The sequence below is a fragment of the Petromyzon marinus genome, unplaced genomic scaffold (assembly GCF_048934315.1).
Source record: "Petromyzon marinus isolate PM22_M1 ecotype Great Lakes invasive population unplaced genomic scaffold, UKy_Petmar_22M1.pri1.0 PM_G_Scaffold_7, whole genome shotgun sequence".
Taxonomy (NCBI): Eukaryota; Metazoa; Chordata; class Hyperoartia; order Petromyzontiformes; family Petromyzontidae; genus Petromyzon; species Petromyzon marinus.
The window spans coordinates 3,585,637-3,608,572 of record NW_027423024.1 but is presented as its reverse complement, the minus strand read 5'-3'; the positions used below and the strand labels follow the sequence as shown (position 1 = coordinate 3,608,572).

At 51.0% G+C, this 22,936-nt stretch overlaps 1 protein-coding gene across 1 annotated transcript in view; it reads right to left on the bottom strand.

Moving 5' to 3' along the window:
- Window positions 1-22,699, bottom strand: part of LOC142920212 (uncharacterized) — a 76,631-nt gene extending 53,932 nt beyond the window's left edge. Inside the window, exons 1-3 of the mRNA XM_076062697.1 lie at window positions 22,556-22,699; window positions 21,675-21,873; window positions 20,314-20,492 (exon numbers count right to left, since the gene is read on the bottom strand). Coding sequence (XP_075918812.1) covers window positions 20,314-20,492; window positions 21,675-21,873; window positions 22,556-22,649 — 472 coding nt within the window. The 5' untranslated portion in view covers window positions 22,650-22,699. The remainder of the gene's footprint in view (window positions 1-20,313; window positions 20,493-21,674; window positions 21,874-22,555) is intronic.
- Between the last annotated feature and the right edge of the window lie 237 nt (window positions 22,700-22,936).

Below are 22,936 nucleotides of genomic sequence, written 5' to 3'. Positions count from 1 at the left end.
GATCTCCCCCTGTCCTACAGAGTGAGTGAGTGGAGTTTGTATGATCTCCCCCTGTCCTACAGAGTGAGTGGAGTTTGTGTGATCTCCCCCTGTTCTACAGAGTGAGTGTGTGGAGTTTGTGTGATCTCCCCCTGTTCTACAGAGTGAGTGAGTGGAGTTTGTGTGATCTCTCCCTGTTCTACAGAGTGAGTGGAGTTTGTGTGATCTCCCCCTGTCGTACAGAGTGAGTGAGTGGAGTTTGTGTGATCTCCCCCTGTTCTACAGAGTGAGTGTGTGGAGTTTGTGTGATCTCCCCCTGTTCTACAGTGTGAGTGGAGTTTGTGTGATCTCCCCCTGTCCTACACAGCAAGTGAGTTGAGTTTGTGTGATCTCCCCCTGTCCTACAGAGTGAGTGAGTGGAGTTTGTGTGATCTCCCCCTGTCCTACAGAGTGAGTGAGTGGAGTTTGTGTGATCTCCCCCTGTCCTACAGAGTGAGTGAGTGAGTTGAGTTTGTATGATCTCCCCGTCCTACAGAGTGAGTGAATGGAGTTTGTGATCTCCCCCTGTTCTACAGAGTGAGTGGAGTTTGTGTGATCTCCCCCTGTCCTACACAGCGAGTGAGTGGAGTTTGTGTGATCTCCCCCTGTCCTACAGAGTGAGTGAGTGGAGTTTGTGTGATCTCCCCCTGTCCTACAGAGTGAGTGGAGTTTGTGTGATCTCCCCCTGTTCTACAGAGTGAGTGGAGTTTGTGTGATCTCCCCCTGTCCTACAGAGTCAGTGAGTGGAGTTTGTGTGATCTCCCCCTGTCCTACAGAGTGAGTGGAGTTTGTGTGATCTCCCCCTGTTCTACAGTGAGTGAGTGGAGTTTGTATGATCTCCCCCTGTCCTACAGAGTGAGTAGAGTTTGTGTGATCTCCCCCTGTCCTACACAGCAAGTGAGTTGAGTTTGTGTGATCTCCCCCTGTCCTACAGAGTGAGTGAGTGGAGTTTGTGTGATCTCCCCCTGTACTACAGAGTGAGTGAGTGGAGTTTGTGTGATCTCTCCCTGTCCTACAGAGTGAGTGGAGTTTGTATGATCTCCCCCTGTCCTACAGAGTGAGTGAGTGGACTTTGTGTGATCTCCCCCTGTTCTACAGAGTGAGTGGAGTTTGTGTGATCTCTCCCTGTTCTACAGAGTGAGTGGAGTTTGTGTGATCTCCCCCTGTCCTACAGAGTGAGTGAGTGGAGTTTGTGTGATCTCCCCCTGTTCTACAGAGTGAGTGTGTGGAGTTTGTGTGATCTCCCCCTGTTCTACAGTGTGAGTGGAGTTTGTGTGATCTCCCCCTGTCCTACACAGCAAGTGAGTTGAGTTTGTGTGATCTCCCCCTGTCCTACAGAGTGAGTGGAGTTTGTGTGATCTCTCCCTGTTCTACAGAGTGAGTGGAGTTTGTGTGATCTCCCCCTGTCCTACAGAGTGAGTGAGTGGAGTTTGTGTGATCTCCCCCTGTTCTACAGAGTGAGTGTGTGGAGTTTGTGTGATCTCCCCCTGTTCTACAGTGTGAGTGGAGTTTGTGTGATCTCCCCCTGTCCTACACAGCAAGTGAGTTGAGTTTGTGTGATCTCCCCCTGTCCTACAGAGTGAGTGAGTGGAGTTTGTGTGATCTCCCCCTGTCCTACAGAGTGAGTGAGTGAGTTGAGTTTGTATGATCTCCCCGTCCTACAGAGTGAGTGAATGGAGTTTGTGATCTCCCCCTGTTCTACAGAGTGAGTGGAGTTTGTGTGATCTCCCCCTGTCCTACACAGCGAGTGAGTGGAGTTTGTGTGATCTCCCCCTGTCCTACAGAGTGAGTGAGTGGAGTTTGTGTGATCTCCCCCTGTCCTACAGAGTGAGTGGAGTTTGTGTGATCTCCCCCTGTTCTACAGAGTGAGTGGAGTTTGTGTGATCTCCCCCTGTCCTACAGAGTCAGTGAGTGGAGTTTGTGTGATCTCCCCCTGTCCTACAGAGTGAGTGGAGTTTGTGTGATCTCCCCCTGTTCTACAGTGAGTGAGTGGAGTTTGTATGATCTCCCCCTGTCCTACAGAGTGAGTAGAGTTTGTGTGATCTCCCCCTGTTCTACAGAGTGAATGAGTGGAGTTTGTGTGATCTCCCCCTGTACTACAGAGTGAGTGAGTGGAGTTTGTGTGATCTCCCCCTGTCCTACACAGCAAGTGAGTTGAGTTTGTGTGATCTCCCCCTGTCCTACAGAGTGAGTGAGTGGAGTTTGTGTGATCTCCCCCTGTACTACAGAGTGAGTGAGTGGAGTTTGTGTGATCTCTCCCTGTCCTACAGAGTGAGTGGAGTTTGTGTTATTTCCCCCTGTCCGACAGAGTTTGTGAGTGGAGTTTGTGTGATCTCCCCCTGTCCTACAGAGTGAATGAGTGGAGCTTGTGTGATCTCCCCCTGTCCTACAGAGTGAGTGGAGTTTGTGTGATCTCCCCCTGTTCTACAGTGAGTGAGTGGAGTTTGTATGATCTGCCCCTGTTCTACAGAGTGTGTGGGTGGAGTTTATATGATCTCCCCCTGTCCTACAGAGTGAGTGAGTGGAGTTTGTATGATCTCCCCCTGTCCTACAGAGTGAGTGGAGTTTGTGTGATCTCCCCCTGTTCTACAGAGTGAGTGTGTGGAGTTTGTGTGATCTCCCCCTGTTCTACAGAGTGAGTGAGTGGAGTTTGTGTGATCTCTCCCTGTTCTACAGAGTGAGTGGAGTTTGTGTGATCTCCCCCTGTCGTACAGAGTGAGTGAGTGGAGTTTGTGTGATCTCCCCCTGTTCTACAGAGTGAGTGTGTGGAGTTTGTGTGATCTCCCCCTGTTCTACAGTGTGAGTGGAGTTTGTGTGATCTCCCCCTGTCCTACACAGCAAGTGAGTTGAGTTTATGTGATCTCCCCCTGTCCTACAGAGTGAGTGAGTGGAGTTTGTGTGATCTCCCCCTGTCCTACAGAGTGAGTGAGTGAGTTGAGTTTGTATGATCTCCCCGTCCTACAGAGTGAGTGAATGGAGTTTGTGATCTCCCCCTGTTCTACAGAGTGAGTGGAGTTTGTGTGATCTCCCCCTGTCCTACACAGCGAGTGAGTGGAGTTTGTGTGATCTCCCCCTGTACTACAGAGTGAGTGAGTGGAGTTTGTGTGATCTCTCCCTGTCCTACAGAGTGAGTGGAGTTTGTGTTATTTCCCCCTGTCCGACAGAGTTTGTGAGTGGAGTTTGTGTGATCTCCCCCTGTCCTACAGAGTGAATGAGTGGAGCTTGTGTGATCTCCCCCTGTCCTACAGAGTGAGTGGAGTTTGTGTGATCTCCCCCTGTTCTACAGTGAGTGAGTGGAGTTTGTATGATCTGCCCCTGTTCTACAGAGTGTGTGGGTGGAGTTTATATGATCTCCCCCTGTCCTACAGAGTGAGTGAGTGGAGTTTGTATGATCTCCCCCTGTCCTACAGAGTGAGTGGAGTTTGTGTGATCTCCCCCTGTTCTACAGAGTGAGTGTGTGGAGTTTGTGTGATCTCCCCCTGTTCTACAGAGTGAGTGAGTGGAGTTTGTGTGATCTCTCCCTGTTCTACAGCGTGAGTGGAGTTTGTGTGATCTCCCCCTGTCCTACAGAGTGAGTGAGTGGAGTTTGTGTGATCTCCCCCTGTTCTACAGAGTGAGTGTGTGGAGTTTGTGTGATCTCCCCCTGTTCTACAGTGTGAGTGGAGTTTGTGTGATCTCCCCCTGTCCTACAGAGTGAGTGGAGTTTGTATGATCTCCCCCTGTCCTACAGAGTGAGTGAGTGGACTTTGTGTGATCTCCCCCTGTTCTACAGAGTGAGTGGAGTTTGTGTGATCTCTCCCTGTTCTACAGAGTGAGTGGAGTTTGTGTGATCTCCCCCTGTCCTACAGAGTGAGTGAGTGGAGTTTGTGTGATCTCCCCCTGTTCTACAGAGTGAGTGTGTGGAGTTTGTGTGATCTCCCCCTGTTCTACAGTGTGAGTGGAGTTTGTGTGATCTCCCCCTGTCCTACACAGCAAGTGAGTTGAGTTTGTGTGATCTCCCCCTGTCCTACAGAGTGAGTGAGTGGAGTTTGTGTGATCTCCCCCTGTCCTACAGAGTGAGTGAGTGAGTTGAGTTTGTATGATCTCCCCGTCCTACAGAGTGAGTGAATGGAGTTTGTGATCTCCCCCTGTTCTACAGAGTGAGTGGAGTTTGTGTGATCTCCCCCTGTCCTACACAGCGAGTGAGTGGAGTTTGTGTGATCTCCCCCTGTCCTACAGAGTGAGTGAGTGGAGTTTGTGTGATCTCCCCCTGTCCTACAGAGTGAGTGGAGTTTGTGTGATCTCCCCCTGTTCTACAGAGTGAGTGGAGTTTGTGTCATCTCCCCCTGTCCTACAGAGTCAGTGAGTGGAGTTTGTGTGATCTCCCCCTGTCCTACAGAGTGAGTGGAGTTTGTGTGATCTCCCCCTGTTCTACAGTGAGTGAGTGGAGTTTGTATGATCTCCCCCTGTCCTACAGAGTGAGTAGAGTTTGTGTGATCTCCCCCTGTTCTACAGAGTGAATGAGTGGAGTTTGTGTGATCTCCCCCTGTACTACAGAGTGAGTGAGTGGAGTTTGTGTGATCTCCCCCTGTCCTACACAGCAAGTGAGTTGAGTTTGTGTGATCTCCCCCTGTCCTACAGAGTGAGTGAGTGGAGTTTGTGTGATCTCCCCCTGTACTACAGAGTGAGTGAGTGGAGTTTGTGTGATCTCTCCCTGTCCTACAGAGTGAGTGGAGTTTGTGTTATTTCCCCCTGTCCGACAGAGTTTGTGAGTGGAGTTTGTGTGATCTCCCCCTGTCCTACAGAGTGAATGAGTGGAGCTTGTGTGATCTCCCCCTGTCCTACAGAGTGAGTGGAGTTTGTGTGATCTCCCCCTGTTCTACAGTGAGTGAGTGGAGTTTGTATGATCTGCCCCTGTTCTACAGAGTGTGTGGGTGGAGTTTATATGATCTCCCCCTGTCCTACAGAGTGAGTGAGTGGAGTTTGTATGATCTCCCCCTGTCCTACAGAGTGAGTGGAGTTTGTGTGATCTCCCCCTGTTCTACAGAGTGAGTGTGTGGAGTTTGTGTGATCTCCCCCTGTTCTACAGAGTGAGTGAGTGGAGTTTGTGTGATCTCTCCCTGTTCTACAGAGTGAGTGGAGTTTGTGTGATCTCCCCCTGTCGTACAGAGTGAGTGAGTGGAGTTTGTGTGATCTCCCCCTGTTCTACAGAGTGAGTGTGTGGAGTTTGTGTGATCTCCCCCTGTTCTACAGTGTGAGTGGAGTTTGTGTGATCTCCCCCTGTCCTACACAGCAAGTGAGTTGAGTTTGTGTGATCTCCCCCTGTCCTACACAGCAAGTGAGTTGAGTTTGTGTGATCTCCCCCTGTCCTACAGAGTGAGTGAGTGGAGTTTGTGTGATCTCCCCCTGTCCTACAGAGTGAGTGAGTGGAGTTTGTGTGATCTCCCCCTGTCCTACAGAGTGAGTGAGTGAGTTGAGTTTGTATGATCTCCCCGTCCTACAGAGTGAGTGAATGGAGTTTGTGATCTCCCCCTGTTCTACAGAGTGAGTGGAGTTTGTGTGATCTCCCCCTGTCCTACACAGCGAGTGAGTGGAGTTTGTGTGATCTCCCCCTGTCCTACAGAGTGAGTGAGTGGAGTTTGTGTGATCTCCCCCTGTCCTACAGAGTGAGTGAGTGGAGTTTGTGTGATCTCCCCCTGTCCTACAGAGTGAGTGAGTGAGTTGAGTTTGTATGATCTCCCCGTCCTACAGAGTGAGTGAATGGAGTTTGTGATCTCCCCCTGTTCTACAGAGTGAGTGGAGTTTGTGTGATCTCCCCCTGTCCTACACAGCGAGTGAGTGGAGTTTGTGTGATCTCCCCCTGTACTACAGAGTGAGTGAGTGGAGTTTGTGTGATCTCTCCCTGTCCTACAGAGTGAGTGGAGTTTGTGTTATTTCCCCCTGTCCGACAGAGTTTGTGAGTGGAGTTTGTGTGATCTCCCCCTGTCCTACAGAGTGAATGAGTGGAGCTTGTGTGATCTCCCCCTGTCCTACAGAGTGAGTGGAGTTTGTGTGATCTCCCCCTGTTCTACAGTGAGTGAGTGGAGTTTGTATGATCTGCCCCTGTTCTACAGAGTGTGTGGGTGGAGTTTATATGATCTCCCCCTGTCCTACAGAGTGAGTGAGTGGAGTTTGTATGATCTCCCCCTGTCCTACAGAGTGAGTGGAGTTTGTGTGATCTCCCCCTGTTCTACAGAGTGAGTGTGTGGAGTTTGTGTGATCTCCCCCTGTTCTACAGAGTGAGTGAGTGGAGTTTGTGTGATCTCTCCCTGTTCTACAGCGTGAGTGGAGTTTGTGTGATCTCCCCCTGTCCTACAGAGTGAGTGAGTGGAGTTTGTGTGATCTCCCCCTGTTCTACAGAGTGAGTGTGTGGAGTTTGTGTGATCTCCCCCTGTTCTACAGTGTGAGTGGAGTTTGTGTGATCTCCCCCTGTCCTACAGAGTGAGTGGAGTTTGTATGATCTCCCCCTGTCCTACAGAGTGAGTGAGTGGACTTTGTGTGATCTCCCCCTGTTCTACAGAGTGAGTGGAGTTTGTGTGATCTCTCCCTGTTCTACAGAGTGAGTGGAGTTTGTGTGATCTCCCCCTGTCCTACAGAGTGAGTGAGTGGAGTTTGTGTGATCTCCCCCTGTTCTACAGAGTGAGTGTGTGGAGTTTGTGTGATCTCCCCCTGTTCTACAGTGTGAGTGGAGTTTGTGTGATCTCCCCCTGTCCTACACAGCAAGTGAGTTGAGTTTGTGTGATCTCCCCCTGTCCTACAGAGTGAGTGAGTGGAGTTTGTGTGATCTCCCCCTGTCCTACAGAGTGAGTGAGTGAGTTGAGTTTGTATGATCTCCCCGTCCTACAGAGTGAGTGAATGGAGTTTGTGATCTCCCCCTGTTCTACAGAGTGAGTGGAGTTTGTGTGATCTCCCCCTGTCCTACACAGCGAGTGAGTGGAGTTTGTGTGATCTCCCCCTGTCCTACAGAGTGAGTGAGTGGAGTTTGTGTGATCTCCCCCTGTCCTACAGAGTGAGTGGAGTTTGTGTGATCTCCCCCTGTTCTACAGAGTGAGTGGAGTTTGTGTCATCTCCCCCTGTCCTACAGAGTCAGTGAGTGGAGTTTGTGTGATCTCCCCCTGTCCTACAGAGTGAGTGGAGTTTGTGTGATCTCCCCCTGTTCTACAGTGAGTGAGTGGAGTTTGTATGATCTCCCCCTGTCCTACAGAGTGAGTAGAGTTTGTGTGATCTCCCCCTGTTCTACAGAGTGAATGAGTGGAGTTTGTGTGATCTCCCCCTGTACTACAGAGTGAGTGAGTGGAGTTTGTGTGATCTCCCCCTGTCCTACACAGCAAGTGAGTTGAGTTTGTGTGATCTCCCCCTGTCCTACAGAGTGAGTGAGTGGAGTTTGTGTGATCTCCCCCTGTACTACAGAGTGAGTGAGTGGAGTTTGTGTGATCTCTCCCTGTCCTACAGAGTGAGTGGAGTTTGTGTTATTTCCCCCTGTCCGACAGAGTTTGTGAGTGGAGTTTGTGTGATCTCCCCCTGTCCTACAGAGTGAATGAGTGGAGCTTGTGTGATCTCCCCCTGTCCTACAGAGTGAGTGGAGTTTGTGTGATCTCCCCCTGTTCTACAGTGAGTGAGTGGAGTTTGTATGATCTGCCCCTGTTCTACAGAGTGTGTGGGTGGAGTTTATATGATCTCCCCCTGTCCTACAGAGTGAGTGAGTGGAGTTTGTATGATCTCCCCCTGTCCTACAGAGTGAGTGGAGTTTGTGTGATCTCCCCCTGTTCTACAGAGTGAGTGTGTGGAGTTTGTGTGATCTCCCCCTGTTCTACAGAGTGAGTGAGTGGAGTTTGTGTGATCTCTCCCTGTTCTACAGAGTGAGTGGAGTTTGTGTGATCTCCCCCTGTCGTACAGAGTGAGTGAGTGGAGTTTGTGTGATCTCCCCCTGTTCTACAGAGTGAGTGTGTGGAGTTTGTGTGATCTCCCCCTGTTCTACAGTGTGAGTGGAGTTTGTGTGATCTCCCCCTGTCCTACACAGCAAGTGAGTTGAGTTTGTGTGATCTCCCCCTGTCCTACAGAGTGAGTGAGTGGAGTTTGTGTGATCTCCCCCTGTCCTACAGAGTGAGTGAGTGGAGTTTGTGTGATCTCCCCCTGTCCTACAGAGTGAGTGAGTGAGTTGAGTTTGTATGATCTCCCCGTCCTACAGAGTGAGTGAATGGAGTTTGTGATCTCCCCCTGTTCTACAGAGTGAGTGGAGTTTGTGTGATCTCCCCCTGTCCTACACAGCGAGTGAGTGGAGTTTGTGTGATCTCCCCCTGTCCTACAGAGTGAGTGAGTGGAGTTTGTGTGATCTCCCCCTGTCCTACAGAGTGAGTGGAGTTTGTGTGATCTCCCCCTGTTCTACAGAGTGAGTGGAGTTTGTGTGATCTCCCCCTGTCCTACAGAGTCAGTGAGTGGAGTTTGTGTGATCTCCCCCTGTCCTACAGAGTGAGTGGAGTTTGTGTGATCTCCCCCTGTTCTACAGTGAGTGAGTGGAGTTTGTATGATCTCCCCCTGTCCTACAGAGTGAGTAGAGTTTGTGTGATCTCCCCCTGTCCTACACAGCAAGTGAGTTGAGTTTGTGTGATCTCCCCCTGTCCTACAGAGTGAGTGAGTGGAGTTTGTGTGATCTCCCCCTGTACTACAGAGTGAGTGAGTGGAGTTTGTGTGATCTCTCCCTGTCCTACAGAGTGAGTGGAGTTTGTATGATCTCCCCCTGTCCTACAGAGTGAGTGAGTGGACTTTGTGTGATCTCCCCCTGTTCTACAGAGTGAGTGGAGTTTGTGTGATCTCTCCCTGTTCTACAGAGTGAGTGGAGTTTGTGTGATCTCCCCCTGTCCTACAGAGTGAGTGAGTGGAGTTTGTGTGATCTCCCCCTGTTCTACAGAGTGAGTGTGTGGAGTTTGTGTGATCTCCCCCTGTTCTACAGTGTGAGTGGAGTTTGTGTGATCTCCCCCTGTCCTACACAGCAAGTGAGTTGAGTTTGTGTGATCTCCCCCTGTCCTACAGAGTGAGTGAGTGGAGTTTGTGTGATCTCCCCCTGTCCTACAGAGTGAGTGAGTGAGTTGAGTTTGTATGATCTCCCCGTCCTACAGAGTGAGTGAATGGAGTTTGTGTGATCTCCCCCTGTCCTACAGAGTGAGTGAGTGGAGTTTGTGTGATCTCCCCCTGTCCTACAGAGTGAGTGAGTGAGTTGAGTTTGTATGATCTCCCCGTCCTACAGAGTGAGTGAATGGAGTTTGTGATCTCCCCCTGTTCTACAGAGTGAGTGGAGTTTGTGTGATCTCCCCCTGTCCTACACAGCGAGTGAGTGGAGTTTGTGTGATCTCCCCCTGTCCTACAGAGTGAGTGAGTGGAGTTTGTGTGATCTCCCCCTGTCCTACAGAGTGAGTGAGTGGAGTTTGTGTGATCTCCCCCTGTCCTACAGAGTGAGTGAGTGAGTTGAGTTTGTATGATCTCCCCGTCCTACAGAGTGAGTGAATGGAGTTTGTGATCTCCCCCTGTTCTACAGAGTGAGTGGAGTTTGTGTGATCTCCCCCTGTCCTACACAGCGAGTGAGTGGAGTTTGTGTGATCTCCCCCTGTACTACAGAGTGAGTGAGTGGAGTTTGTGTGATCTCTCCCTGTCCTACAGAGTGAGTGGAGTTTGTGTTATTTCCCCCTGTCCGACAGAGTTTGTGAGTGGAGTTTGTGTGATCTCCCCCTGTCCTACAGAGTGAATGAGTGGAGCTTGTGTGATCTCCCCCTGTCCTACAGAGTGAGTGGAGTTTGTGTGATCTCCCCCTGTTCTACAGTGAGTGAGTGGAGTTTGTATGATCTGCCCCTGTTCTACAGAGTGTGTGGGTGGAGTTTATATGATCTCCCCCTGTCCTACAGAGTGAGTGAGTGGAGTTTGTATGATCTCCCCCTGTCCTACAGAGTGAGTGGAGTTTGTGTGATCTCCCCCTGTTCTACAGAGTGAGTGTGTGGAGTTTGTGTGATCTCCCCCTGTTCTACAGAGTGAGTGAGTGGAGTTTGTGTGATCTCTCCCTGTTCTACAGCGTGAGTGGAGTTTGTGTGATCTCCCCCTGTCCTACAGAGTGAGTGAGTGGAGTTTGTGTGATCTCCCCCTGTTCTACAGAGTGAGTGTGTGGAGTTTGTGTGATCTCCCCCTGTTCTACAGTGTGAGTGGAGTTTGTGTGATCTCCCCCTGTCCTACAGAGTGAGTGGAGTTTGTATGATCTCCCCCTGTCCTACAGAGTGAGTGAGTGGACTTTGTGTGATCTCCCCCTGTTCTACAGAGTGAGTGGAGTTTGTGTGATCTCTCCCTGTTCTACAGAGTGAGTGGAGTTTGTGTGATCTCCCCCTGTCCTACAGAGTGAGTGAGTGGAGTTTGTGTGATCTCCCCCTGTTCTACAGAGTGAGTGTGTGGAGTTTGTGTGATCTCCCCCTGTTCTACAGTGTGAGTGGAGTTTGTGTGATCTCCCCCTGTCCTACACAGCAAGTGAGTTGAGTTTGTGTGATCTCCCCCTGTCCTACAGAGTGAGTGAGTGGAGTTTGTGTGATCTCCCCCTGTCCTACAGAGTGAGTGAGTGAGTTGAGTTTGTATGATCTCCCCGTCCTACAGAGTGAGTGAATGGAGTTTGTGATCTCCCCCTGTTCTACAGAGTGAGTGGAGTTTGTGTGATCTCCCCCTGTCCTACACAGCGAGTGAGTGGAGTTTGTGTGATCTCCCCCTGTCCTACAGAGTGAGTGAGTGGAGTTTGTGTGATCTCCCCCTGTCCTACAGAGTGAGTGGAGTTTGTGTGATCTCCCCCTGTTCTACAGAGTGAGTGGAGTTTGTGTCATCTCCCCCTGTCCTACAGAGTCAGTGAGTGGAGTTTGTGTGATCTCCCCCTGTCCTACAGAGTGAGTGGAGTTTGTGTGATCTCCCCCTGTTCTACAGTGAGTGAGTGGAGTTTGTATGATCTCCCCCTGTCCTACAGAGTGAGTAGAGTTTGTGTGATCTCCCCCTGTTCTACAGAGTGAATGAGTGGAGTTTGTGTGATCTCCCCCTGTACTACAGAGTGAGTGAGTGGAGTTTGTGTGATCTCCCCCTGTCCTACACAGCAAGTGAGTTGAGTTTGTGTGATCTCCCCCTGTCCTACAGAGTGAGTGAGTGGAGTTTGTGTGATCTCCCCCTGTACTACAGAGTGAGTGAGTGGAGTTTGTGTGATCTCTCCCTGTCCTACAGAGTGAGTGGAGTTTGTGTTATTTCCCCCTGTCCGACAGAGTTTGTGAGTGGAGTTTGTGTGATCTCCCCCTGTCCTACAGAGTGAATGAGTGGAGCTTGTGTGATCTCCCCCTGTCCTACAGAGTGAGTGGAGTTTGTGTGATCTCCCCCTGTTCTACAGTGAGTGAGTGGAGTTTGTATGATCTGCCCCTGTTCTACAGAGTGTGTGGGTGGAGTTTATATGATCTCCCCCTGTCCTACAGAGTGAGTGAGTGGAGTTTGTATGATCTCCCCCTGTCCTACAGAGTGAGTGGAGTTTGTGTGATCTCCCCCTGTTCTACAGAGTGAGTGTGTGGAGTTTGTGTGATCTCCCCCTGTTCTACAGAGTGAGTGAGTGGAGTTTGTGTGATCTCTCCCTGTTCTACAGAGTGAGTGGAGTTTGTGTGATCTCCCCCTGTCGTACAGAGTGAGTGAGTGGAGTTTGTGTGATCTCCCCCTGTTCTACAGAGTGAGTGTGTGGAGTTTGTGTGATCTCCCCCTGTTCTACAGTGTGAGTGGAGTTTGTGTGATCTCCCCCTGTCCTACACAGCAAGTGAGTTGAGTTTGTGTGATCTCCCCCTGTCCTACAGAGTGAGTGAGTGGAGTTTGTGTGATCTCCCCCTGTCCTACAGAGTGAGTGAGTGGAGTTTGTGTGATCTCCCCCTGTCCTACAGAGTGAGTGAGTGAGTTGAGTTTGTATGATCTCCCCGTCCTACAGAGTGAGTGAATGGAGTTTGTGATCTCCCCCTGTTCTACAGAGTGAGTGGAGTTTGTGTGATCTCCCCCTGTCCTACACAGCGAGTGAGTGGAGTTTGTGTGATCTCCCCCTGTCCTACAGAGTGAGTGAGTGGAGTTTGTGTGATCTCCCCCTGTCCTACAGAGTGAGTGGAGTTTGTGTGATCTCCCCCTGTTCTACAGAGTGAGTGGAGTTTGTGTGATCTCCCCCTGTCCTACAGAGTCAGTGAGTGGAGTTTGTGTGATCTCCCCCTGTCCTACAGAGTGAGTGGAGTTTGTGTGATCTCCCCCTGTTCTACAGTGAGTGAGTGGAGTTTGTATGATCTCCCCCTGTCCTACAGAGTGAGTAGAGTTTGTGTGATCTCCCCCTGTCCTACACAGCAAGTGAGTTGAGTTTGTGTGATCTCCCCCTGTCCTACAGAGTGAGTGAGTGGAGTTTGTGTGATCTCCCCCTGTACTACAGAGTGAGTGAGTGGAGTTTGTGTGATCTCTCCCTGTCCTACAGAGTGAGTGGAGTTTGTATGATCTCCCCCTGTCCTACAGAGTGAGTGAGTGGACTTTGTGTGATCTCCCCCTGTTCTACAGAGTGAGTGGAGTTTGTGTGATCTCTCCCTGTTCTACAGAGTGAGTGGAGTTTGTGTGATCTCCCCCTGTCCTACAGAGTGAGTGAGTGGAGTTTGTGTGATCTCCCCCTGTTCTACAGAGTGAGTGTGTGGAGTTTGTGTGATCTCCCCCTGTTCTACAGTGTGAGTGGAGTTTGTGTGATCTCCCCCTGTCCTACACAGCAAGTGAGTTGAGTTTGTGTGATCTCCCCCTGTCCTACAGAGTGAGTGAGTGGAGTTTGTGTGATCTCCCCCTGTCCTACAGAGTGAGTGAGTGAGTTGAGTTTGTATGATCTCCCCGTCCTACAGAGTGAGTGAATGGAGTTTGTGATCTCCCCCTGTTCTACAGAGTGAGTGGAGTTTGTGTGATCTCCCCCTGTCCTACACAGCGAGTGAGTGGAGTTTGTGTGATCTCCCCCTGTCCTACAGAGTGAGTGAGTGGAGTTTGTGTGATCTCCCCCTGTCCTACAGAGTGAGTGGAGTTTGTGTGATCTCCCCCTGTTCTACAGAGTGAGTGGAGTTTGTGTGATCTCCCCCTGTCCTACAGAGTCAGTGAGTGGAGCTTGTGTGATCTCCCCCTGTCCTACAGAGTGAGTGGAGTTTGTGTGATCTCCCCCTGTTCTACAGTGAGTGAGTGGAGTTTGTATGATCTCCCCCTGTCCTACAGAGTGAGTAGAGTTTGTGTGATCTCCCCCTGTTCTACAGAGTGAATGAGTGGAGTTTGTGTGATCTCCCCCTGTACTACAGAGTGAGTGAGTGGAGTTTGTGTGATCTCCCCCTGTCCTACACAGCAAGTGAGTTGAGTTTGTGTGATCTCCCCCTGTCCTACAGAGTGAGTGAGTGGAGTTTGTGTGATCTCCCCCTGTACTACAGAGTGAGTGAGTGGAGTTTGTGTGATCTCTCCCTGTCCTACAGAGTGAGTGGAGTTTGTGTTATTTCCCCCTGTCCGACAGAGTTTGTGAGTGGAGTTTGTGTGATCTCCCCCTGTCCTACAGAGTGAATGAGTGGAGCTTGTGTGATCTCCCCCTGTCCTACAGAGTGAGTGGAGTTTGTGTGATCTCCCCCTGTTCTACAGTGAGTGAGTGGAGTTTGTATGATCTGCCCCTGTTCTACAGAGTGTGTGGGTGGAGTTTATATGATCTCCCCCTGTCCTACAGAGTGAGTGAGTGGAGTTTGTATGATCTCCCCCTGTCCTACAGAGTGAGTGGAGTTTGTGTGATCTCCCCCTGTTCTACAGAGTGAGTGTGTGGAGTTTGTGTGATCTCCCCCTGTTCTACAGAGTGAGTGTGTGGAGTTTGTGTGATCTCCCCCTGTTCTACAGTGTGAGTGGAGTTTGTGTGATCTCCCCCTGTCCTACACAGCAAGTGAGTTGAGTTTGTGTGATCTCCCCCTGTCCTACAGAGTGAGTGAGTGGAGTTTGTGTGATCTCCCCCTGTCCTACAGAGTGAGTGAGTGAGTTGAGTTTGTATGATCTCCCCGTCCTACAGAGTGAGTGAATGGAGTTTGTGATCTCCCCCTGTTCTACAGAGTGAGTGGAGTTTGTGTGATCTCCCCCTGTCCTACACAGCGAGTGAGTGGAGTTTGTGTGATCTCCCCCTGTACTACAGAGTGAGTGAGTGGAGTTTGTGTGATCTCTCCCTGTCCTACAGAGTGAGTGGAGTTTGTGTTATTTCCCCCTGTCCGACAGAGTTTGTGAGTGGAGTTTGTGTGATCTCCCCCTGTCCTACAGAGTGAATGAGTGGAGCTTGTGTGATCTCCCCCTGTCCTACAGAGTGAGTGGAGTTTGTGTGATCTCCCCCTGTTCTACAGTGAGTGAGTGGAGTTTGTATGATCTGCCCCTGTTCTACAGAGTGTATGAGTGGAGTTTGTATGATCTCCCCCTGTTCTACAGAGTGTGTGGGTGGAGTTTATATGATCTCCCCCTGTCCTACAGAGTGAGTGAGTGGAGTTTGTATGATCTCCCCCTGTCCTACAGAGTGAGTGGAGTTTGTGTGATCTCCCCCTGTTCTACAGAGTGAGTGTGTGGAGTTTGTGTGATCTCCCCCTGTTCTACAGAGTGAGTGAGTGGAGTTTGTGTGATCTCTCCCTGTTCTACAGCGTGAGTGGAGTTTGTGTGATCTCCCCCTGTCCTACAGAGTGAGTGAGTGGAGTTTGTGTGATCTCCCCCTGTTCTACAGAGTGAGTGTGTGGAGTTTGTGTGATCTCCCCCTGTTCTACAGTGTGAGTGGAGTTTGTGTGATCTCCCCCTGTCCTACACAGCAAGTGAGTTGAGTTTGTGTGATCTCCCCCTGTCCTACAGAGTGAGTGAGTGGAGTTTGTGTGATCTCCCCCTGTCCTACAGAGTGAGTGAGTGAGTTGAGTTTGTATGATCTCCCCGTCCTACAGAGTGAGTGAATGGAGTTTGTGATCTCCCCCTGTTCTACAGAGTGAGTGGAGTTTGTGTGATCTCCCCCTGTCCTACACAGCGAGTGAGTGGAGTTTGTGTGATCTCCCCCTGTGCTACAGAGTGAGTGAGTGGAGTTTGTGTGATATCCCCCTGTCCTACAGAGTGAGTGGAGTTTGTGTGATCTCCCCCTGTCCTACAGAGTCAGTGAGTGGAGTTTGTGTGATCTCCTCCATTCCTACAGAGTGAGTGGAGTTTGTGTGATCTCCCCCTGTTCTACAGTGAGTGAGTGGAGTTTGTATGATCTCCCCCTGTCCTACAGAGTGAGTAGAGTTTGTGTGATCTCCCCCTGTTCTACAGAAGGAGTGTGTGGAGTTTGTGTGATCTCCCCCTGTTTTACAGAGTGAGTGGAGTTTGTATGATCTCCCCCTGTCCTACAGAGTGAATGAGTGGAGTTTGTGTGATCTCCCCCTGTACTACAGAGTGAGTGAGTGGAGTTTGTGTGATCTCTCCCTGTCCTACAGAGTGAGTGGAGTTTGTGTGATTTCCCCCTGTCCGACAGAGTTTGTGAGTGGAGTTTGTGTGATCTCCCCCTGTCCTACAGAGTGAATGAGTGGAGCTTGTGTGATCTCCCCCTGTCCTACAGAGTGAGTGGAGTTTGTGTGATCTCCCCCTGTCCTACAGAGTGAGTGAGTGGAGTTTGTGTGATCTCCCCCTGTCCTACAGAGTGAGTGGAGTTTGTGTGATCTCCCCCTGTCCTACAGAGTGAGTGGAGTTTGTGTGATCTCCCCCTGTTCTACAGAGTGAGTGGAGTTTGTGTGATCTCCCCCTGTTCCAAAGAGTGAGTGGAGTTTGTGTGATCTCCCCCTGTTCTACAGAGTGAGTGGAGTTTGTGTGATCTCCCCCTGTTCCAAAGAGTGAGTGTGAGTGGAGTTCGTGTGATCTCCCCCTGTCCTACAGAGTGTGTGAGTGGAGTTTGTATGATCTCCCCCTGTCCTACAGTGTGAGTGAGTGGAGTTTGTGTGATCTCCCCCTGTTCTACAGAGTGAGTGGAGTTTGTGTGATCTCCCCCTGTTCTACAGAGTGAGTGGAGTTTGTGTGATCTCTCCTTGTTCCACAGAGTGAGTGTGAATGGAGTTTGTGTTATCTCCCCCTGTCCTACAGAGTATGTGAGTGGAGTTTATATGATCTCCCCCTGTCCTTCAGAGTGTGTGAGTGGAGTTTGTGTGATCTCCCCCTGTTCTACAGAGTAAGTGGAGTTTGTATGATCTCCCCCTGTTCTACAGATTGAGTGAGTGGAGTTTGTGTGATCTCCCCCTGTTCTAGAGAGTGTGTGAGTGGAGTTTGTGTGATCTCCCCCTGTTCTACAGAGTGAGTGGAGTTTGTGTGATCTCCCCCTGTCCTACAGAGTGAGTGAGTGGAGTTTGTGTGATCTCCCCCTGTTCTACAGTGAGTGAGTGGAGTTTGTATGATCTGCCCCTGTTCTACAGAGTGTATGAGTGGAGTTTGTATGATCTCCCCCTGTCCTACAGTGAGTGAGTAGAGTTTGTATGATCTCCCCCTGTCCTACAGAGTGAGTGGAGTTTGTGTGATCTCCCCCTGTTCTACAGAGTGAGTGCGTGAAGTTTGTGTGATCTCCCCCTGTTTTACAGAGTGGAGTTTGTATGATCTCCCCCTGTCCTACAGAGTGAGTGAGTGGAGTTTGCGTGATCTCCCCCTGTTCTACAGAGTGAGTGAGTGGGGTTTGTGTGATCTCTCCCTGTTCTACAGAGTGAGTGGAGTTTGTGTGATCTCCCCCTGTCCTACAAAGTGAGTGAGTGAGTGAGTGGAGTTTGTGTGATCTCCCCCTGTTCTACAGAGTGAGTGAGTGGAGTTTGTGTGATCTCCCCCTGTTTTACAGAGTGAGTGTGTGGAGTTTGTGTGATCTCCCCCTGTTCTACAGTGTGAGTGGAGTTTGTGTGATCTCTCCCTGTCCTACACAGCAAGTGAGTTGAGTTTGTGTGATCTCCCCCTGTCCTACAGAGTGAGTGAGTGGAGTTTGTGTGATCTCCCCCTGTCCTACAGAGTGAGTGAGTGAGTTGAGTTTGTATGATCTCCCCCTGTCCTACAGAGTGAGTGAATGGAGTTTGTGATCTCCCCCTGTTCTACAGAGTGAGTGGAGTTTGTGTGATCTCCCCCTGTCCTACACAGCGAGTGAGTGGAGTTTGTGTGTTCTCCCCCTGTTCTACAGAGTGAGTGGAGTTTGTGTGATCTCCCCCTGTCCTACAGAGTGAGTGGAGTTTGTGTGATCTCCCCCTGTTCTACAGAGTGAGTGTGTGGAGTTTGTGTGATCTCCCCCTGTTCTACAGAGTGAGTGAGTGGAGTTTGTGTGATCTCTCCCTGTTCTACAGAGTGAGTGGAGTTTGTGTGATCTCCCCCTGTCCTACAGAGTGAGTGAGTGGAGTTTGTGTGATCTCCCCCTGTTCTACAGAGTGAGTGTGTGGAGTTTGTGTGATCTCCCCCTGTTCTACAGTGTGAGTGGAGTTTGTGTGATCTCCCCCTGTCCTACACAGCAAGTGAGTTGAGTTTGTGTGATCTCCCCCTGTCCTACAGAGTGAGTGAGTGGAGTTTGTGTGATCTCCCCCTGTCCTACAGAGTGAGTGAGTGAGTTGAGTTTGTATGATCTCCCCGTCCTACAGAGTGAGTGAATGGAGTTTGTGATCTCCCCCTGTTCTACAGAGTGAGTGGAGTTTGTGTGATCTCCCCCTGTCCTACACAGCGAGTGAGTGGAGTTTGTGTGATCTCCCCCTGTGCTACAGAGTGAGTGAGTGGAGTTTTTTTTTATCTCCCCCTGTCCTACAGAGTGAGTGGAGTTTGTGTGATCTCCCCCTGTTCTACAGAGTGAGTGGAGTTTGTGTGATCTCCCCCTGTCCTACAGAGTCAGTGAGTGGAGTTTGTGTGATCTCCTCCATTCCTACAGAGTGAGTGGAGTTTGTGTGATCTCCCCCTGTTCTATAGTGAGTGAGTGGAGTTTGTATGATCTCCCCCTGTCCTACAGAGTGAGTAGAGTTTGTGTGATCTCCCCCTGTTCTACAGAAGGAGTGTGTGGAGTTTGTGTGATCTCCCCCTGTTTTACAGAGTGAGTGGAGTTTGTATGATCTCCCCCTGTCCTACAGAGTGAATGAGTGGAGTTTGTGTGATCTCCCCCTGTACTACAGAGTGAGTGGAGTTTGTGTGATCTCTCCCTGTCCTACAGAGTGAGTGGAGTTTGTGTGATTTCCCCCTGTCCGACAGAGTTTGTGAGTGGAGTTTGTGTGATCTCCCCCTGTCCTACAGAGTGAATGAGTGGAGCTTGTGTGATCTCCCCCTGTCCTACAGAGTGAGTGGAGTTTGTGTGATCTCCCCCTGTCCTACAGAGTGAGTGAGTGGAGTTTGTGTGATCTCCCCCTGTCCTACAGAGTGAGTGGAGTTTGTGTGATCTCCCCCTGTCCTACAGAGTGAGTGGAGTTTGTGTGATCTCCCCCTGTTCTACAGAGTGAGTGGAGTTTGTGTGATCTCCCCCTGTTCCAAAGAGTGAGTGGAGTTTGTGTGATCTCCCCCTGTTCTACAGAGTGAGTGGAGTTTGTGTGATCTCCCCCTGTTCCAAAGAGTGAGTGTGAGTGGAGTTTGTGTGATCTCCCCCTGTCCTACAGAGTGTGTGAGTGGAGTTTGTATGATCTCCCCCTGTCCTACAGTGTGAGTGAGTGGAGTTTGTGTGATCTCCCCCTGTTCTACAGAGTGAGTGGAGTTTGTGTGATCTCCCCCTGTTCTACAGAGTGAGTGGAGTTTGTGTGATCTCCCCTTGTTCCACAGAGTGAGTGTGAGTGGAGTTTGTGTTATCTCCCCCTGTCCTACAGAGTGTGTGAGTGGAGTTTGTATGATCTCCCCCTGTCCTACAGAGTGTGTGAGTGGAGTTTGTGTGATCTCCCCCTGTTCTAGAGAGTGTGTGAGTGGAGTTTGTGTGATCTCCCCCTGTTCTACAGAGTGAGTGGAGTTTGTGTGATCTCCCCCTGTTCTACAGTGAGTGAGTGGAGTTTGTATGATCTGCCCCTGTTCTACAGAGTGTATGAGTGGAGTTTGTATGATCTCCCCCTGTCCTACAGTGAGTGAGTAGAGTTTGTATGATCTCCCCCTGTCCTACAGAGTGAGTGGAGTTTGTGTGATCTCCCCCTGTTCTACAGAGTGAGTGTGTGGAGTTTGTGTGATCTCCCCCTGTTTTACAGAGTGGAGTTTGTATGATCTCCCCCTGTCCTACAGAGTGAGTGAGTGGAGTTTGTGTGATCTCCCCCTGTTCTACAGAGTGAGTGAGTGGGGTTTGTGTGATCTCTCCCTGTTCTACAGAGTGAGTGGAGTTTGTGTGATCTCCCCCTGTCCTACAAAGTGAGTGAGTGAGTGAGTGGAGTTTGTGTGATCTCCCCCTGTTCTACAGAGTGGGTGAGTGGAGTTTGTGTGATCTCCCCCTGTTTTACAGAGTGAGTGTGTGGAGTTTGTGTGATCTCCCCCTGTTCTACAGTGTGAGTGGAGTTTGTGTGATCTCCCCCTGTCCTACACAGCAAGTGAGTTGAGTTTGTGTGATCTCCCCCTGTCCTACAGAGTGAGTGAGTGGAGTTTGTGTGATCTCCCCCTGTCCTACAGAGTGAGTGAGTGAGTTGAGTTTGTATGATCTCCCCCTGTCCTACAGAGTGAGTGAATGGAGTTTGTGATCTCCCCCTGTTCTACAGAGTGAGTGGAGTTTGTGTGATCTCCCCCTGTCCTACACAGCAAGTGAGTGGAGTTTGTGTGTTCTCCCCCTGTCCTACAGAGTGAGTGAGTGGAGTTTGTGTGATCTCCCCCTGTTCTACAGTGTGAGTGGAGTTTGTGTGATCTCCCCCTGTCCTACACAGCGAGTGAGTGGAGTGTGTGTGATCTCCCCCTGTTCTACAGTGTGAGTGGAGTTTGTGTGATCTTCCCCTGTCCTACACAGCGAGTGAGTGGAGTTAGTGTGATCTCTCCCTGTGAGCCGAAGACACACACACAGGCAGAAAAAGTCACAGACATACACAGAGACACAAACACACAGAGAGACACACACAGACAAAGATGACAAAGATCCTCTGTGTAGCCTGAAAAACACCGTTGGGGCAAGTGCTGTTAGTGAGCACCAGACAGGCACGGACAAAGAGAGACACAGAGAGAGAGACACAGAGAGAGACACACACACACAGACACAGAGAGAGACACACACACAGAGACACAGAGAGAGAGACACACACAAAGACACAGGCATATGTACAATCTCGTGCCACTCACTTTCCCTCAAGGGCACGACCACAACCGCTACCCAGGGTGAGGATCGCGATGGCGAGGATGAGAAGGAGAATCTCACACGGAGGAGGTAGCGGCCACCGGGATCGTCCAGCGCCGAGGAGACGTCGCACCGCGTCTCCGTTGTGGCAGCGCAGACGGTCTGCCAGCGGGCTCGTCTGAAGCTGCGCAGACAGAGACACAGGGAGGAGTGGTGAGGGTGGTGAGGAGCCAGTGGGTGAGAGAGACGTGTGTGTGTGTGAGTGGGTTGGTGGGTGAGTGGGTTGGTGAGTGAGTGGGTGAATGGGTGTGTGTGTGAGTGAGTGGGTTGGTGGGTGAGTGGGTTGGTGAGTGAGTGGGTGAGTGGGTTGGTGAGTGGGTGAATGGGTTGGTGAGTGAGTGGGTGAATGGGTGAGTGGGTGATTGAATGGGTGAGTGAGTGGGTGATTGAGTGGGTTGGTGAGTGAGTGGGTGAGGGGGTTGGTGAGTGGGTTGGTGAGTGAGTGGGTGAGTGAGTGGGTTGGTCAGTGAGTGGGTTGGTGAGTGGGTTGGTGAGTGAGTGGGTGAGTGGGTGGGTGAGTGGGTTGGTGAGTGGGTAAGTTGGTTGGTGAGTGGATGAGTGAGTGGGTTGGTGAGTGAGTGGGTGAGTGAGTGGGTTGGTGAGTGAGTGGGTGAGTGGGTTGGTGAGTGAGTGGATGAGTGGGTGGGTGAGTGGGGTGGTGAGTGAGTGGGTAAGTTGGTTGGTGAGTGGGTGAGTGAGTGGGTTGGTGAGTGAGTGGGTTGGTGAGTGGGTTGGTGAGTCAGTGGGTGAGTGGGTGGGTGAGTGGGTTGGTGAGTGAGTGGGTAATTGGTTGGTGAGTGGGTGAGTGGGTTGGTGAGTGAGTGGGTGAGTGAGTAGGTTGGTGAGTGAGTGGGTGAGTAAGTGAGTGGGTGAGTGAGTGGGTGAGTGGGTTGGTGAGTGGGTTGGTGAGTGAGTGGGTGAGTGAGTGGGTTGTGAGTGAGTGGCTGAGTGAGTGAATGGGTTGGTGAGTGAGTGGGTTGGTGAGTGAGTGGGTTGGTGAGTGGGTTGGTGAGTCAGTGGGTGAGTGGGTGGGTGAGTGGGTTGGTGAGTGAGTGGGTAATTGGTTGGTGAGTAGGTGAGTGAGTGGGTTGGTGAGTGAGTGGGTGAGTGAGTAGGTTGGTGAGTGAGTGGGTGAGTAAGTGAGTGGGTGAGTGGGTTGGTGAGTGGGTTGGTGAGTGAGTGGGTGAGTGAGTGGGTTGTGAGTGAGTGGGTTGTGAGTGAGTGGCTGAGTGAGTGGGTGAGTGAATGGGTTGGTGAGTGAGTGGGTTGGTGAGTGAGTGGCTGAGTGAGTGAGTGAGCATCTCACAGTTTGCTCTGAACTGTGTATGTAACATTCAGGAACGTTGAGTTGGTCGTGGTCGTGGTGGTCGAGTTGATGGTTAAAGGATCAACAAGTGGGGGTCTATCCCCTCCATCCCCACTGGGAGCCGCTTCAACGGGGTCCCAGCAAAGGGTCGCCAGGAGGTCTCGAGACTCCAAACGAACATTCAGTGGGAACAGCGGAACTGGGCAGATGGGGAAAAACACTCAAGAGTGCGCTAACCACTGCACCACCACTCCTCACTCACACACACAGTGCGTTAACCACTGCACCACCACTCCCCACACACTTACACACACAGTGTGTTAACCACTGCACCACCACTCCACACACACACAGTGCGTTAACCACTGCACCACCACTCCCCACTCACACCCACACAGTGCGCTAACCACTGCACCACCACTCCCCACTCACACACAGTGCGTTAACCACTGCACCACCACTCCCCACAAACACAGAGTGCGTTAACCACTGCACCACCACTCCCCACACACTCCCACAGTGCGCTAACCACTGCACCACCACTCCCCACTCACAGACACACAGTGCGCTAACCACTGCACCACCACTCCCCACCCACACACACAGTGCGCTAACCACTGCACCACCACTCCCCACCCACACACACAGTGCGCTAACCACTGCACCACCACTCCCCACACACTCACACAGTGCGCTAACCACTGCACCACCACTCACACACAGTGCGCTAACCACTGCACCACCACTCCTCACTCACACAGTGCGCTAACCACTGCACCACCACTCCCCACTCACACACAGTGCGCTAACCACTGCACCACCACTCCCCCCACAATCACAACCTGGCACCCGATTTATCGACCACCTCGGGCTCTGCTCACCGTGGCTGCTGCACGTGACGAGGTGGTGGAGGAGGAGGAGAAGCAGGATGAAGGGGAAGAGTAGGCCAAGTTTGTAGAGTTTCGACATCGCCATTAACCCCACACGCAGCCACGCGTCCGCCTCACCCAAGTCACGTGCTGAGGAAATCGATTCAAGGTTAAATTAAAAACTCGGATCGATTCCTATGGGGATAACATATGCGAATCGATAGTGGTCAAAAATCGAGCCGATGGCATCGATCCCTATTGGGACTGCATTGGAATTGACGTTGGTCGTGAGTGTAAAATGGAATCGAATACATTTTCGATAACATGGGAATTGATTATGGCGATTTGTTCTAATAACATAGGAATCGATCTAGCTAGTGATTTAAAGCGTAT